The following is a 15,722-nucleotide window of genomic DNA, read 5'->3' on the forward strand; positions in this document are numbered from 1 at the left end:
GTCTGTCCCCCCCCCTCTCTCTCGGTCTGTCCCCCCCCCTCTCTCTCGGTCTGTCCCCCCCCCTCTCTCTCGGTCTGTCCCCCCCCCTCTCTCTCGGTCTGTCCCCCCCCCTCTCTCTCTGTCTTCCCCCCCCTCTCTCTCGGTCCCCCCCTCTCTCTCCCCCCCTCTCTGTATCTCAGGGTGTTATATGAAGGTAAGGAGCGTCTCATCCAGGGTTGTGAGGTAATCCAGGCCACGCCGTACGGCCGCTGTGCCAACGTCAACAACAGCTCTGCCACCTCGCAGCGTATCTTCATCACCTTACGCCGTGCGCCGCCCGTCCAGCCCCAGAACTCCCTGTCCGTCACCGACATCTGCGTCATCGTCACCAGCAAGGGCGAGACGCCGCCGCACACCTTCTGCAAGGTGGACAAGAACCTCAACTGTGGCATGGTGAGTCGAGGCCACTGGTAATGAAGTAGGCTCATGACCAACTCGGTGGCCTTGTGATTAGAGTTTCCCTCCTGTGATTGGAAGGTTGGGGCTTCCATCCCTCATCATGTCATATCAAAGACTCTAAAAATGGCACCCGATGCCTTTGTGCTTGGCACTCCGCATTAGGAGATGGACTAGGGCCCTGTCCAGGGGTGGACTTGTACATCAAGCTCCCTCACGCTACAGAAACAGGAGATGGGCTCCTGCCCTATGGGCAGTTCTGGTTTGGACACAGCTACTTTCTTAACCACGCCTACACACTCAATCAATTTCGACCCCTAAAAGGGACTTCGTCTGGCCCAGAAAAGTAGAGCTTTGGGGAATCAATGGGTATGGAATGTACAGTATGGAGCTGGAATATACTGTGATATGAAATTCAGGCCATGCCACTCAACCTCGCTGAGAACATTCTGTCGAAATGAATCGTTGAAAATGTTGTTTTGAGCCCAAAGTCACATGGTCTTGTTTTTCCTCCTCCAGTGGGGCTCTAGTGTTTTCCTGTGCTACAAGAAATCAGTGTCGGTGTCCAACTCCATTAATTACAAAGCCGGTGAGTCTCACGCGCTATTGGTTCTTTGTTGTTACTCTCAATCTACCCATCTCTCCGCATCAGTCTTTCTTTTCTGCGCTCATTGATGGATAACTATTATTTTCTCTAGCCTTTGTTCAATGCTGTTTACCATACGTTTCCACTTGCTTCGTGCCTGAGTTGACTTCACAGTAATTGTACGTTGATCTCCTATGATTGATCTGATTTCAAAGGAGCTTTCTGTGTGCTGTCGATAAGACTAAATGCACTGGCAAATGACAGCTCTATTATCTGTCACTCAAATACCTGTAAACTGAACCACACTCTCCCTGATGATTCCTGGAATAAATGGCTAGAAATTAGCAGGATTGATTTGGGGGCTGTTGTCTGCGTTTTTGAATCTCGAGATATGTTTTGCGTCACAAATGGCACCCTACTTCCTATAGGCACTGGTCAAAAAGAGTGCACTATATAGGGAATAGGGTGTCATTTGCGACACAGTCCTAGGTTGAAATCACTATTCATCCACCTGGAGTTGTGTGAGGCACCGGCCTCACATTAGACGAGTTCACGGCGACTCTCATTGGCATATTTCTGGTGCTAATTGATTTCAAGGTGGAAAATAGTGGTGTGCGTCAATGCTGTCACCCGGTGTTAAATGGTTTATCCTTTCGCTTTTGGGTTTTTCACTTAAATGACCTCCAAACAGGTTCTTATGGACTATACAAATGCATGTGTAGAAAGGTAATGTTTCTGAACACATTTGCCCCTTAAATTGTTCAGATGGTTTCATTCACGCTATGTATCCACCTTCTTGTAAATGCAGCAGTTTGTCCCCGTCTTCAACTTGCTACTTTCTGAGGTCATTGCTGGGTGTTGGCTTAGACGGGCCCCTGTTCAGAGACTCCACATGCACACACGCTTTATCTTCGCTAGGCCTTCTTCCTGTGAGGTGACGACGTTTGTTTGCCAGACCACACACTGCTTCCTACCCCGCCTACTCCTTCAGTTGCTTTTTTCCCCCTACAACATTCTCTAACGTTCACAATAGGCCATGGGTGACAAGGCATTGGTCAGCAAAGTGTTGATTTTCTTTTGAAAATAATGTGTTCTAAATCTCAACACACTGGCTGACGTTAATGAGGGGATGACGAGTGGACGGGGTTTGATCTTAATCCAATTTCTGTCCTTTCATCCTCCTCTCGTCCCTTCAATGTTGTGTAGTGGGATCTGTTGACATCATGTGTACCCCAGTTAGATTCATATTACACGTAGCTAGGTTTATTTACATGTCTTGTGTGTGACTGGCAGTATAAATAAAGATGGATTGATTGCTCTCTCTCTTCCAGGCCTCATCTTCCGCTACCCAGAGGATGACTATGAGTCCTTCCCCCTGTCGGAGTCTGTGCCCCTGTTCTGCCTCCCCATGGGGGCTAAGATCGAATGCTGGACCCCCAACACACGCTACCCTCTCCCTGTCTTCTCCACCTTTGTGTTAACCAACTCCTCTGGGGAAAAGGTAGGTGGACTATAACAATGGCATTATATCAGTGAACAGGGATTTACAATGATTCGTGAATAGATTGATCAGGGCTGTTCGATTTATGTCCTGCAGGGCTGAAACACTTGTTTAGTTTTTCTTTAGGCGAGAATGAAAACCGGAAGTGTTTTGGTCCTCTAGGGAAGGAATTTGAACAGCCCTGTGATAGTTGTAATAGTCAACATTCAAGTCTCACTTCCCGCACTGCATGTGACATTGGGATTGGGGAGAATTATTACTTTTCTCTTCAGGTTGTGTGTATCAAGGCACCTGAATGTCAGCAACTTATGTCACAAACCACGTTGCATTTCCCTGAGCTAGAGGGAGTAGGGAATTTGCTTTTCAAAATGTACTTTGTTATATAATTGTGTTGCATTTTGCAATTTAGTAATGGGTGCATAAATGTTACTCACCCTATCATAAAAATCTGTGAAGGGTGTTCGTTGAAGTCCCTAAAATTCTTGTCAATATATCTTTCATCTAATTTGCTCTGTCCCAGGTGTACGGCGCGGCCATCCAGTTCTATGAGGCCTACCCCATAGATCTCCTCAGTGAGAAGCAGAAGGTGCAGTTGGGCCTGCTCACCACCGTGGAGAAGAAGATGATCCCCAACCGGACAGTCAACACCAACAAGTGCATCTGCCTCCTTTCCCGCTGGCCCTTCTTCGAGTCGTTCCGCAAATTCCTCATGTTCCTCTACAAGCTGTCCGTCTCGGGCCCCCACCCGCTGCCTATCGAAAAGTAAGGATGACGTCATTTGTCAATGGTGGGGGGGTTGTGCTTGATTTAGCTTGGGGTTTTCACTTTTGGGACTATTCCGTTGTTTCATTGTACCAGGAAAACGAAATCAGACGCAGCTCAAGATTAAAGTGTTTGACGCATGTATTTGACCCGGGTCTGGAGAGGAGTAGGTGGGTATTTGAAGTTAATGCTATTATTTTGCTTGCGTGTGTTTCTTTGCCAGGCACATCTCACATTTCATGCACAACGTGTCCTTCCCCTCCCCTCAGAGGCCCAGAATCTTGGTCCAGGTGAGATGTCGTTATTTCTGTGCTGGCGAATGCAGTTTATGTTGGTGTCGCTGTTGTGACAGCGTTGTATTCTCTTTCAGCTCTCTGCACACGACACCTTGATGCTCGCGCAGCCTGTGTGTACTCCTATGCCTCTCAGGTAAGACCTTTTCTAGGCTATCAACATTTCATTATCATTTTTTTTCAATGGCTTGATTTCAGAGGGTACGTCCGTTCGACAACTGGTTTAGAGACAGGATAATGTAGGGCCTAAGGAAAAACTTCATGAACAGAAAGAGAAAGGGCCCGGTCATTACCGTTGTCATGGTAGAGTATCAACTACAGTTTTTCCAGAGGAAATACCGGGGTTAGAAAAGGCAATCATCCACCTAGCACACTCCAAACTTTCTGTCTCGGTAAACGCATGAATTTCTGACAGTTTTCCCAGGTCAAATATTCACGCTTTGAAAATACCACTGGAAAACAGGCACTAGGACTGCCCCAGAAAAGGCACTGTCACATTGTGGACAGGTCCGTCATTATTTAGTGCAGAAACACAGCCTGTACAGATGAAATAAACTATTGTGCTGCTATTGCATTCTGCCAAGAAACCTCATGTCTTCCATCAGGCTTTTTCCTCTCCAGACTTTTCATTTCAGAATTGAATATGTTGTTGTTGCTCAGCTAGTGAGAAGAACAGAAAGGCCTGCACACTGAATATGCTCCCAGTTTACCACCTTTATTGACAATGTTTCGATCCAACATGGATTTTCGTTTGACCTGAAGAAGATCCGTGTCGATTCAAAACGTTGTCAATAAAGGTGCTAAATTGGGAGTATATTCAGCGTACGGGACTTTCAGTTCTTTTCATTTTCATAAAGATGTGTCTATGACCACAAACTCTTCAATAGATGGTCAGCTAGTGAGCTCATGCCTTTTAGGACTGGAAGACATGCTGGCTGGTGCCTTTGGGACAGATTTACAAGCGTTTGCTGCTATGTAAAGTTTACTCTCTGAAAAGAAAAGAAAGTATTTTTCCCCTTAAAAGGTTTTTAAAAGAACCAGGTTTTGTAACCTGATCTTTTGTCTCGATACAGTTTACCTTCACCCCTCCCTGATTTACCCCCAGTTTACCTTCACCCCTTTTCTGATTTACTCACACACCTTCTTTACTGCACATGTACCGTTTACAAACCTTTCATCCAATCCAACCTTTCATGACCCATTGTGTCCCTGAGTCTCGTTTGAATCCTTTCCCCAATACCTCTGTGCTCTTCTCTTCCCAACTCTCCTTTCCCCCTCTCCTCTCTCTCGTCCCCTGCTCTCTCTCCTCAGTGGTGCAGACTACAGTACACTGCTGATTAACCTGGGCTCAGAGAACTGTGCCACGCTGTTGCACTTTGTCCTGCTGGAGAGTAAGATCCTGCTGCACTCCTTGAGACCCGCTGTACTCACCGGGGTAGCAGAGGCTGTGGTGGCGGTGAGTGATAAAGGATATGGTCACTCGGCTTTAATTGTGACAAGTGTTTTAAAAAGGACTATATAAATAAAATGGATTGGTTGGATTTTTTTTTTATCCAGTTACTGCTTGTATACATTATGTGGCCCATGTAGGAATGACATTAGGTTAAAATGTGAAAAAGTTGGATCAAAATGTGAAATAGAAGTTTGATTTTCTCTCTGTCCTGCTATCTAGATGATTTTTCCATTCCAGTGGCAGTGCCCGTACATCCCCCTCTGCCCGCTCTCCCTGGCGGGGGTCCTCAACGCACCCTGTCCCTTCATTGTGGGTGTGGACTCTCGCTACTTTGACCTCTATGACCCCCCGCCGGACGTGGTCTGTGTGGACCTGGACACCAATACGATCTACCTGTAAGATCCAGACACTTTAAAGTAGCATTCCCCCATCTGTTAACATACTTATCCTCACTGTTGTCGATGCCCCAGAAACTGTTTTTCAGTCCGTATATCGTGTATGAGGTATTTTATCATTTATACCAGCATGAGCATATTCCAATAACACCTTTACTAACATTCTGAACCATCTCTGCAGGTCTGATGAGAAGAAACACAGCAACTGGAAGAACCTCCCAAAGAAGCCCTGCAAGAGTCTGTTTAACTCCCTGAACAACCTGCAACACCAGCTGGGCATCGGTACAAACAGTCATATAATTCTAGTTCAACTTTACTCTCGAGTCTCATAGAAACTGCTTCATGCCTGAGACATGGAACCGTGCTGGAAAATATCTGATACAGCATAGTGTGATTGGTGAAAAGGATATAAGTCAATTGCATGTTTACCCTACTATCCCTAGTCCTTTAGTATGTGAAATGTAATTATCCCTATCTGGTGGCTGTTTTCCAGTGCGTCGGACGGCCCAGGAGGGCTCGGCGGTGGAGATGACCCCCATCGAAGCGGACTTCACCTGGCACAAGAAGATGACCTCCCTGGAGATGGAGATCCAAGAGGCCCTGCTGCGCTTCATGGCCCACATCCTGAAGGGCTACCGTTCCTACCTCAAACCCATCACCCAGGCCCCCTCCGAGAAAGCCACCTCTGCAGACTCACTATATGACCTACAGGGTTAGTGTGGATGTGTTTCACCACTCTTATCTCAAACCCATCACCCAAGTCCCCTCCAATAAGGCCACCGCCTCCGACTCACTAAACAACCTACACTGTAACAATGGGGAATGGATCGTTTTTAGTCCTTAATTCATTCATTTGCCCACAACATTTATCACGGTACCCAGAACAAAATCTTGCGCACACGCTGTACACAAAACGGACGTAAAATGTGCTAATAGACAGTTAAGAAAATAATTAGTATACTAAAACTTTACTTGGCTCATCGCGCTCAAGCGACTCCTTGTGGCAGGCCGGGCGCCTGCAAGCTGAATTCGGTCGTCAGTTGAACGATGTTTCCTCTGACACATTGGTGTGGCTGACTTCCGGGTTAAGCGAGCGGGTGTTAAGAAGCGCGGCTTGGCGGCTCATGTTTCGGAGGAGGCATGACTCGACCTTCACCTCTCCCTAGCTCGTTGGGGAGTTGCAGCGATGAAACAAGATCATAATTGGATATCACAAATTGGGGAGAAAAAGTGCCGTAAAAATACCACAACAAAAAATATTTAATAAACTGTAAAATGATCATTTTCATTTGTTGCAATCTAACACATTTGTCAAAGTATTATAATTGCGCAATGTACAGTTCCGGTCAAAAGTTTGGACACCTACTCATTACAGGGTTTTTATTTATTTATACTGCTAAAATAAGCAAAGAGAAACGACAGTCCATCATTACTTTAAGACATGAAGGTCAGTCAATCCGGAAAATTTCAAGAACTTTGAAAGAATCTTCAAGTGCAGTCGCATAAATTATCAAGCGCTATGATGAAACTGGCTCTCAGGAAAGGAAGACCCAGAGTTACCTCTGCTGCAGAGGATAAATTCATTGGAGTTACCAGCCTCAGAAATTGCAGTCCAAATAAATGCTTCACAGAGTTAAAGTAACAAACACATCTCAACATCAACTGTTCAGAGACTGAATCAGGCCTTCGTGGTCAAAATTGCTGCAAAGAAACCACTACTAAAGGACACCAATAAGAAGAGGAGACTTGCTTGGGCCAAGAAACACAAGCAATATACATTAGACTGGTGGAAATCTGTCCTTTTTGTCGAAATGTGAGATTTTTGGTTCCAGCCGCTGTGTCTTTGTGAGACGCAGAGTAGGTGAACGTACGATCCCTGCATGTGTAATGCACGGAGGAGGAGGTGTGATGGTGTGGGGGTGCTTTGCTGGTGACTCTGTCAGTGATTTATTTAGAATTCAAGGCACACTTAACCAGCATGGCTACCACAGCATTCTGCAGCGATATGCCATCCCATCTGGTTTGCGCGTAGTGGGACTATAATTTAGTTTTTCAACTGGACAATGACCTTAAACACACCTCCAGGCTGTGTAAGGGCTATTTGACCATGGCGGAGAGTGATGGAGTCCCGTGTGGCTCAGTTGGTAGAGCATGGTGTTTGCAACGCAGGGTTGTGGGTTCGATTCCCACGGGGGACCAGTACGGAGAAAAAAAATGTATGAAATGTATGCATTCACTACTGTAAGTCGCTCTGGATAAGAGCGTCTGCTAAATGACTAAAATGTAAAATGTAATGGAGTGCTGCATCAGATGACCTGGCCTCCAGTCACCTGACCTCAACCCAGTGGAGATGGTTTGGGATGAGTTGGACTGCAGAGTGTAGGAAAAGCAGCCAACAAGTGCTCAGCATATGTGGGAATTCCTTCAAGACTGTTGGATAAACATTCCCCCTGAAGTTGGTAGAGAGAATGTCAAGAGTGTGCAAAGCTGTCATCAAGGCAAAGGGTGGCTAGTTTGAAGAATGTCAAATATGAAACATATTTTGATTTAACACTTTTTTTGGTTGCTACATGATTCCATGTGTGTCTTTTCATAGTTTTGATGCCTTCACTATTATTCTACAATGTAGAAAATAGTCAAAATAAAGAAAAACCCTTGAATGAGTAGTTGTGTCCAAACTTTTGACTGGTACTGTATATTATACATTGTTTTAATGTCATCCAGGAGCTGTGCTAGCCAGACAGCGTATCTGACTGCTGCTCCAAGTGTTCATAACAGGCAAATCTTTAATTTCACAGGCCTACTCAGTGTCTGAAATCAACCATCCGTGGCATTGGCTGCAAAGACTTTCCACTGATGTAGGCTTCTTGGAAAGGGATCACATCCTCATTTAGGTCCATGGAGGCTGCAGAACCAGTGGGAAAGAGCTACACATCTTGGTTATATGACAATCTGTAATGGCTATATTGTAATGCGTTCGTAAGAAAATATACTTATTCCATTATATTCTATTGCCCAAATTTCCTTTGGCATTTTATTTTGACTCTGGCCACACAGCGTTTTAGTGTTTTAGATAACATTTGTGTAGCATTTCCTGAGGGTTTCCTATGGGATAGGCCCATTGACCTGTCTCTCTGTCCTCTCCCAGGTTTCCTAAAGAGCAGGGAGCGAGCCCACCAGAAGTTCTATTCGCAGCTGACCAAGACTCAGATCTTCATCCGCTTCATCGAGGAGTGCACGTTCGTCAGCGACAAGGACACAGGCCTTGCCTTCTTCGACGACTGCATCGAGAAGGTGAGCGTTATCAAGCAACAGGAGTCCGTGTGGGGGGTCAGTTTAATATGAACTCCGTCAATCCAGGAAGTTAATTGAAATTCAATGAATGATTTTTAAGTTCCAACCGTGTTCCCTGCAGCTAAAACTGCTTGTAATGGTGCCATTTTTTTATGCTTTGAATTGGTTGGCCAATTACATTCCAACTCCCATCAAGCCAGGAAGTGAATTGAACATCAATTAATTAATTGAAAATGTATCTTTGAAAATAAACTTCACTTTTACATTTTTTAATTGGAATTTCCCCCCAAACCCTGCTAGACAAGAACATGGCCCTAGAGCAATGTCAATTTTCAGAACCTGATTTCTGTGGCGCTTTTTTTAATGTGTTGTTTTATTGGTGACTCAGTCGTAACATTACTCCAGGGGAGACTGACGGAGGAAGGCTCATTTTCCTCTGATTTAATCTGTTCCTTTACTTTTTCCCCCCCTGCAGCTATTTCCCTCTGATAAAGGCAACGACAAAGGCACTAAGGTAATCCCTCGGACCCTAATCAAGTTTTAACACATCTCCTTTTCCAGCTAGAGTCTCTCATTTTTATGCATTAGAAGAATGGTTTTAGTGATTTTGATTTGTCTGTGTTTTTATTTATAGATTTTTTTCTATTTCATTTTTACCCCTTTTTCTCCCCAATTTCGTTGTATCCAATTGTCTCATCGCGGCAACTCCCGTACGGACTGAGGAGAGATGACGGTCGAGAGCCATGCATCCTCCGAAACACAACCCAATCAAGCCGCACTGCTTCTTGACACCATGCCCACTTAACCCGGAAGCCAGCCGCACCAATGTGTCGGAGGAAACACCGTACACCTGGCAACCGTGTCAGCGTGCACTGCGCCCGGCCCGCCACAGGAGTCAATAGTGCGCGATGGGACAAGGACATCCCTGCCGGCCAAACCCTCCCCTAACCCGGACGATGCTGGGCCAATTGTGCACCGCCCCATGGGTCTCCCGGTCGCAGCCGGCTGCTACAGAGCCTGGACTCAAACCCAGAATCTCTAGTGGTACAGCTAGCACTGCGATGCAGTGCCTTAGACCACTGAGCCACTCGGGAGGCTTGTGTGTGTGTGTGTGTGTGTGTGTGGCCATGTGTGCTGACACTGAGAACATGTTTTCCTTTCCATAGGTGGAGGGTGAGTCCTCAGAGGACACTAAGCTCATGGAACTAGACGAATCACAGAGGAGCGAGCATACAGTCTTCGTCATGCCCCCAGAACCTCCCACCCCCGAGGACGAATCTGATCCCCCTACCCGCTACAGGTGAGCTACCCCCCCAGTACATGCTGCACCCCCAACACATTGACAGCACAATAACACCAGTGAGACCGGTAGTGTTTTACAGTGGACGTCTGGCTCAGAGGAAGGGAAGCGGGTCTGCATTAGCTTCACTCTCATATCTGTGGTGTTTTTTTTTCCTTTCTCGCTCTGTTAGTTATAAGAGTTTCCCTCGGTTGCGTATAGACCTGTTTGACCGTCCCAGAGAGGTGATACCAGCGCTGAGGAGCAGTACACCAGGGGCCAGCCTGTCCAGCAGCCCTGCACTGCTGGCCAAGAGGACCAAGCAGGTACACACACGCACAGTGGCAGGACCATGGGATAGATGCAATGGTGTGTACAATAACATAAACAGTCAACCAGAGGATCAGGTGTAACAGGCTAATTCTGGTACAGTACTTTTGATTTGCTTTGTAAAACAACAGGTATTGACTGACTGTGAAATGCTTACTTACGGGTCCTATTCCAACAATGTAGAGTTAAAGATCAAATAGAAATGGTGACATGAGGAATAAATACACAGTGAATAACAATAAAGAGTGTAAATAACATGACCATATACAGGAAGTACCAGTACCGAGTCGATGTGCAGTGGTATGAGGAAATTGAGGTAGGTATGTACATATAGTTAGGGGTAAAGTTACTAGGCAACAGGATAGGTAAAACCGTAGCAGAGCGTACGTGGTGAGTGTGTGTGGGCGTATACTGTGTGTGTGTGTGTGTGTGGGGGTAGAATCCAGTGTGTGTGCTCATAGTCAGTGCAGGAGAGTTGGTGTAAAGTGTGTGCGGTAGGGTTTCCATGTTTAATGTCAGTGCGTTTCTTGCAAGCTCTAACCCCTAAAATGCAATAATCAATAACAATGTAATACTAAAAATAACAAGGTAGAACAAAAACACGATAAAGTAAATAAGCATACTATACACAGGGTCAGTTCCAGTACCATATTTACAATGTGTAGGGATAATGGATCGATGGAGGTAGATATGTATAGGGCTATGGTGACTAGGCATCAGGATATATGATAAACAGAGTAGCAGCAGTGTATATGATGATTGTATGTGAGTGAGTGTTTGTCAAGTCAGTATAAGTGTGTGTGTGTGTGTGTGTGTGTGTGTGTGAGCAAATGATGGAGTAAATGATGGAGTAAGTGTTTGTATTTATGTTGGAGTATCAGTGTGCGTAGAGCCCTGTGAGTGACGATAGAGACGGTGCAAAATTAAAATACAAAGGTCAACTCAGTCCGTGTAGGCATTTCCTTAGCTACACTATATATACATACAAGTATGTGGCCACCAAGTATGTGGACACCCATTCAAATTAGTGGATTCGGCTATTTCAGCCACACCTGTTGCTGACAGGTGTATAAAATCAAGCACACAGCCATGCAATCTCCATAGACAAACATTGGCAGTAGATTGGCCCGTACTGAGGAGCTCAATGACTTTCAAATTGGCACCATCATAGGATCAAGTCAGTTTGTCGAATTTCTGCTCTACTAGAGCTGCCCCGGTCAACTAAGTGCTGTCACTGGGAAGTGGAAATGTCTAGGAGCAACAACGGCTCAGGTGCGAAGTGGTAGGCCACACAAGCTCACAGAACGCCACCGCCGAGTGCTGTAGCACGCAACATTCACTACCAAGTTCTAAACTGCCTCTGGAAGCAACGTCAGCACAAGAACTGTTCGTTGGGAGCTTCATGAAATGGGATTCCATGGCTGAGCAGCCGCACACAAGCCTAAGATCACCATGCGCAATGCCAAGCGTCATCTGGAGTGGTGTAAAGCTCGCCGCCATTGGACTCTGGAGCAGTGGAAATGTGTTCTCTGGTGTGGTGAATCACGCTTCACCATCTGGCTGGACAAATCTTGGTTTGGCGGATCCCAGTCGAAAGCTACCTTCCCCAATGCATAGTGCCAACTGTGAAGTTTGGTTTAGGCGGAATAATGGGGCTGTTTTTCATGGTTCAGGCTAGGCTCCTTAGTTCCAGTGAAGGGAAATCTTAACGCTACAGCATACAATGACATTCTAGACGATTCTGTGCTTCCAAGTTTGTGGCAACAGTTTGGGGAAGACCCTTTCCTGTTTTAGCATGACAATGCCCCCGTGCACAAAGCGATGTCCATACAGAAATGTTTTTTTGAGATAGGTGTGGAAGAACTTGATTGGCCTGCACAGAGCCCTGACCTCAATCCCATCTAACATCTTTGGGATGAATTGGAACGCCGATTGCGAGCCAGGCCTAACCGCCCAACATCAGTGCCCGAACTCACTAATGCTCTTGTGGCTGAATGGAAGCAAGTCCCCGTAGCAATGTTCCAACATCTAGTGGAAAGCCTTCCCAGAAGAGTGGAGTCTGTTATTGCGGCAAAGGGGGGGACCAACTCCGTATTAAATGCCCATGATTTTGGAATGATATGTTCGATGAGCAGGTGTCCACATTTTTGGTCATGTAGTGTATTTAGTTAGCTATTTAGCAGTCTTATGGCATGGGGATAGAAGCTGTTCAGGAGTCTGTTGGTGTCGGGATTGATGCGCCGGTACCACTTGCCATGCGGAAGCAGAGAGAACAGTCTATGGCTTGGGTGGTTGGAGTCTTTAACGATTTTTCAGGCATTCCTTTTACACCGCCTGATAGAGGTCCTGGATGGCAGTACAGCTGTAGAAATTTTTGAGATTTGAGGGCCAATGTCAAACCTTTTCAACCTCTTAAGGGGGTGTAGACACCGAGGAACTTGAAGCTCTTCACCTGCTCAACTACAGCCCCATTGATGTGGTGCTCGCTCCTCCATTTCCTGTAGTCCATGACATTGGCCCTCAAATCAGAGACCTGGCACCACACTGCCAGGTCTCTGACCTCTTCCCTATAGGCTGCCTCATCGTCATCGGTGATCAGTCCTACCACTGTTGTGTCGTCAGAGACCACGCAGTCCTGGTTGAACAGGGAGTACAGGTGGGGATGAATTACACACCCCTGAGGGCCCCTGTGTTGGTCAGTGTGGCTGATGATGCGAGTGCTAAGGGGCGATAGTCATTTAGGCAGATTACCTTGGTGTTCTTGGCACGAGGACTATGGTGGTCTGCTTGAAACAAATTAGTATTACAGACCAGGTGAGTGAAGACACTTGCCAGCTTGTCAGCGCATAGTCTGAGTATGTGTCCTGGTATTCTGTCTGACCCCGTGGCCTTGCGAATGTTAACCTGTTTTTAAAGGTCTTACTCACATCGGCTCTGGAAAGCGAGATCACACATTTGTCCGGAACAGCTGGGGCTCTCATGCATGGTTCAGTGTTGCGTGCCCCGAAGCTGTTCTGATGTCCAGATGCTGTTTTTGGTCGTAGGAAATTATGGCAGAGACATTACGTAAAAAAAAAAAAAAGTTAAGACCAGCATAAAACCCCCCCCACAAAAAGCAGAATTGCTCAGGAGCCCGTAAAACTGCTACAATTCACTGCAGCGCCATCTTGGTCAACAGACATTGGTCAACAACATTGTCCTGATCATTTTAGTTCTACTCACTGTGCCCTGTCTACTGCCCTGACCACATGACCAATTCCCCAGTCAGGGAATAACGTTGCCTGCCATGGACGCTGTCGGCTGCTGAGTCATTCTCTCACCCGGTGTCCCAAATGGCCCCCTGTTCCCTATATAGTACTGTACTTTTAAGCAGGGCATATAGGGTAATGTGTGCACTATGTAGGGAATATGGTGCCATTTTGGACAACTATTCTCCTTCTGGAATGGTACACAGGCTGGTTCCAATAAAAATAAGTCACTCACCACTGTCATCAGCAGCAACTTATTTACAATAGGGCAGAGTAGAATAGCAGACTCTGGGCTGTAACGCTGCTGCTCTTTGAATTCTGTCTAGGCCAAGTACAGACAACCAGCTTACTTTGGACAGAGATGGAAGAGGGGGTGTGTGTGTTTTGGGGGAGGGGAAGGGGGTCACTGTGACCTGTTTTTAGAATAATAGACCTCCCAGGAAACAGGCTTTTTTTTGTTTTGTGATTGTTGTTGTTTTGTCGTCCTCTGCTTTTGTGGGAGGCCAACATATTTTTCCAGGTCAGACAAAAGTGTTTGCTGTGTATGTGTAGCGCTCGTCTGGCTACGTGTAGAAGACCTAAAAAGTACCTTGAAAATAAATAGATTACATAATATAAACTGGGTGGGTCGAGCCCTGAATGCTGATTTGGCTGAAAGCCGTGGTATGTTAGACCGTATACCACGGGTATTACAAAACATTTATTTGTACTAATGTAATTATATAAATAGATTCCATAATATGCACCACACATTTTTATATTCACACACACACCACAAACACTGCGTGGTGGGTGTCAGTATGTGGGCGTTAATTTTTCTGTGGCGCTTGAAAGACTCTCGCCTCAGAAAGCCACATGCAGTATTATTAGGCCATTGTTGTACGGAGGGAGGGAAGGTTCACAATTAGGAACGTGCACAGTCACACACTCTCCTCCCAACTCTGACCATGAGGAAATAGCACAGGATAATAATAAACTTAAAACCATCTCATAATCATTCAATTGTATTCATGTCTCCCATCCCCATTAAAGTGACAAATAAAGCTCATTTAAACTGAACAGAAATGAACTTTTCCCCTCCGCAGGAGATCAAGCTGGCCTACAAGATGGCCAAGCGCTTCTACTCCGACCCTCCGCTGTGGGCCAAGTGTCTGTTCAGCCACTGCTACAGTCTGTGGTTCATCTGTCTGCCTGTGGGGGTGAGGCTTGTCCAGTCAAAGAGCTGGGCCATGCAGCAGGCCTACAACGTCCTGCTCAAGATGAGGACCTCTGAGGTGGAGGTCCTGGATGAGGTGAAGGGAGGGGAGTTGGGGTATGGGAAGGGTTGGGTTGAGGGGATGGTGGGGAGATTGGTATGTGGGGGGGTGTTTGTTAATGTTAACATGAGTCTTTGTGTGGGGGTGTGTGTGTGTGTGTGCGTCCACTACAGGGGTAACGACTACAGTGGAAGTCTACTGTAGCTATTAGGTTGTTATTATTAGCCACCATCTCTCCCTCTGTAGGTGTGTTACCGTGTAGTGATGCAGCTGTGTGGTTTGTACGGTCAGCCGGTCATGGCCGTCCGTGTTCTGGTGGAGATGAGGAAGGCAGGGGTGCACCCTAACGCTATCACCTATGGCTACTACAACAAGGTGGGTTACTTTAACCAGCCCAAACACTTACAGGTAACTGCCAAAATAAAGGAAACGCCAACATAGTGTCTAAATAGGGCGTTGGGCCAGAACGGCTTCAATGCGCCTTGTTATAGATTCTACAAGTGTCTGGAACTTTATTGGAGGGATGCGACACCATTCTTCCACGAGAAATTCCATCATTTTGTTGATGGTGTTGGAAAACGCTGTCTCAGGCGCCGCTCCAGAATCTCCTTTAAGTGTTCAATTGGGTTGAGATCTGGTGACAGAGGTGTGTGTGTGTGTGTGTGTGTGTGTGTATGTGTGTACACACACACACACCCTATACTCCTTTGAGACCCCTCTTTCAAAGTCACTGAGATCTCCAACTAGCCATGGTAGCCAAAATAATGGGCAACTGGGTATTTTTATACTTGACCCTAAGCATAATGGGATGTTAATTACTTAGGAACCATACCTGTGTGGAGGCACCTGCTTTCAATATATTTTGTATCTCTCATTTACTCACGTGTTTC

General features: G+C 46.1%; 1 protein-coding gene across 1 annotated transcript in view; it reads left to right on the forward strand.

The window, feature by feature from the left end:
- Positions 1-15,722, forward strand: part of LOC115198215 (DENN domain-containing protein 4C) — a 58,867-nt gene that overhangs the window by 26,692 nt on the left and 16,453 nt on the right. Inside the window, exons 3-18 of the mRNA XM_029759986.1 lie at positions 180-432; positions 955-1,024; positions 2,353-2,522; positions 3,043-3,284; positions 3,508-3,574; positions 3,655-3,713; positions 4,889-5,033; positions 5,250-5,425; positions 5,607-5,707; positions 5,919-6,137; positions 8,574-8,719; positions 9,195-9,233; positions 9,886-10,019; positions 10,192-10,324; positions 14,662-14,868; positions 15,079-15,207. Coding sequence (XP_029615846.1) covers positions 180-432; positions 955-1,024; positions 2,353-2,522; positions 3,043-3,284; positions 3,508-3,574; positions 3,655-3,713; positions 4,889-5,033; positions 5,250-5,425; positions 5,607-5,707; positions 5,919-6,137; positions 8,574-8,719; positions 9,195-9,233; positions 9,886-10,019; positions 10,192-10,324; positions 14,662-14,868; positions 15,079-15,207 — 2,290 coding nt within the window. The remainder of the gene's footprint in view (positions 1-179; positions 433-954; positions 1,025-2,352; positions 2,523-3,042; positions 3,285-3,507; positions 3,575-3,654; positions 3,714-4,888; positions 5,034-5,249; positions 5,426-5,606; positions 5,708-5,918; positions 6,138-8,573; positions 8,720-9,194; positions 9,234-9,885; positions 10,020-10,191; positions 10,325-14,661; positions 14,869-15,078; positions 15,208-15,722) is intronic.

Source organism: Salmo trutta, chromosome 8 (genome assembly GCF_901001165.1).
Source record: "Salmo trutta chromosome 8, fSalTru1.1, whole genome shotgun sequence".
NCBI classification, from domain to species: Eukaryota; Metazoa; Chordata; class Actinopteri; order Salmoniformes; family Salmonidae; genus Salmo; species Salmo trutta.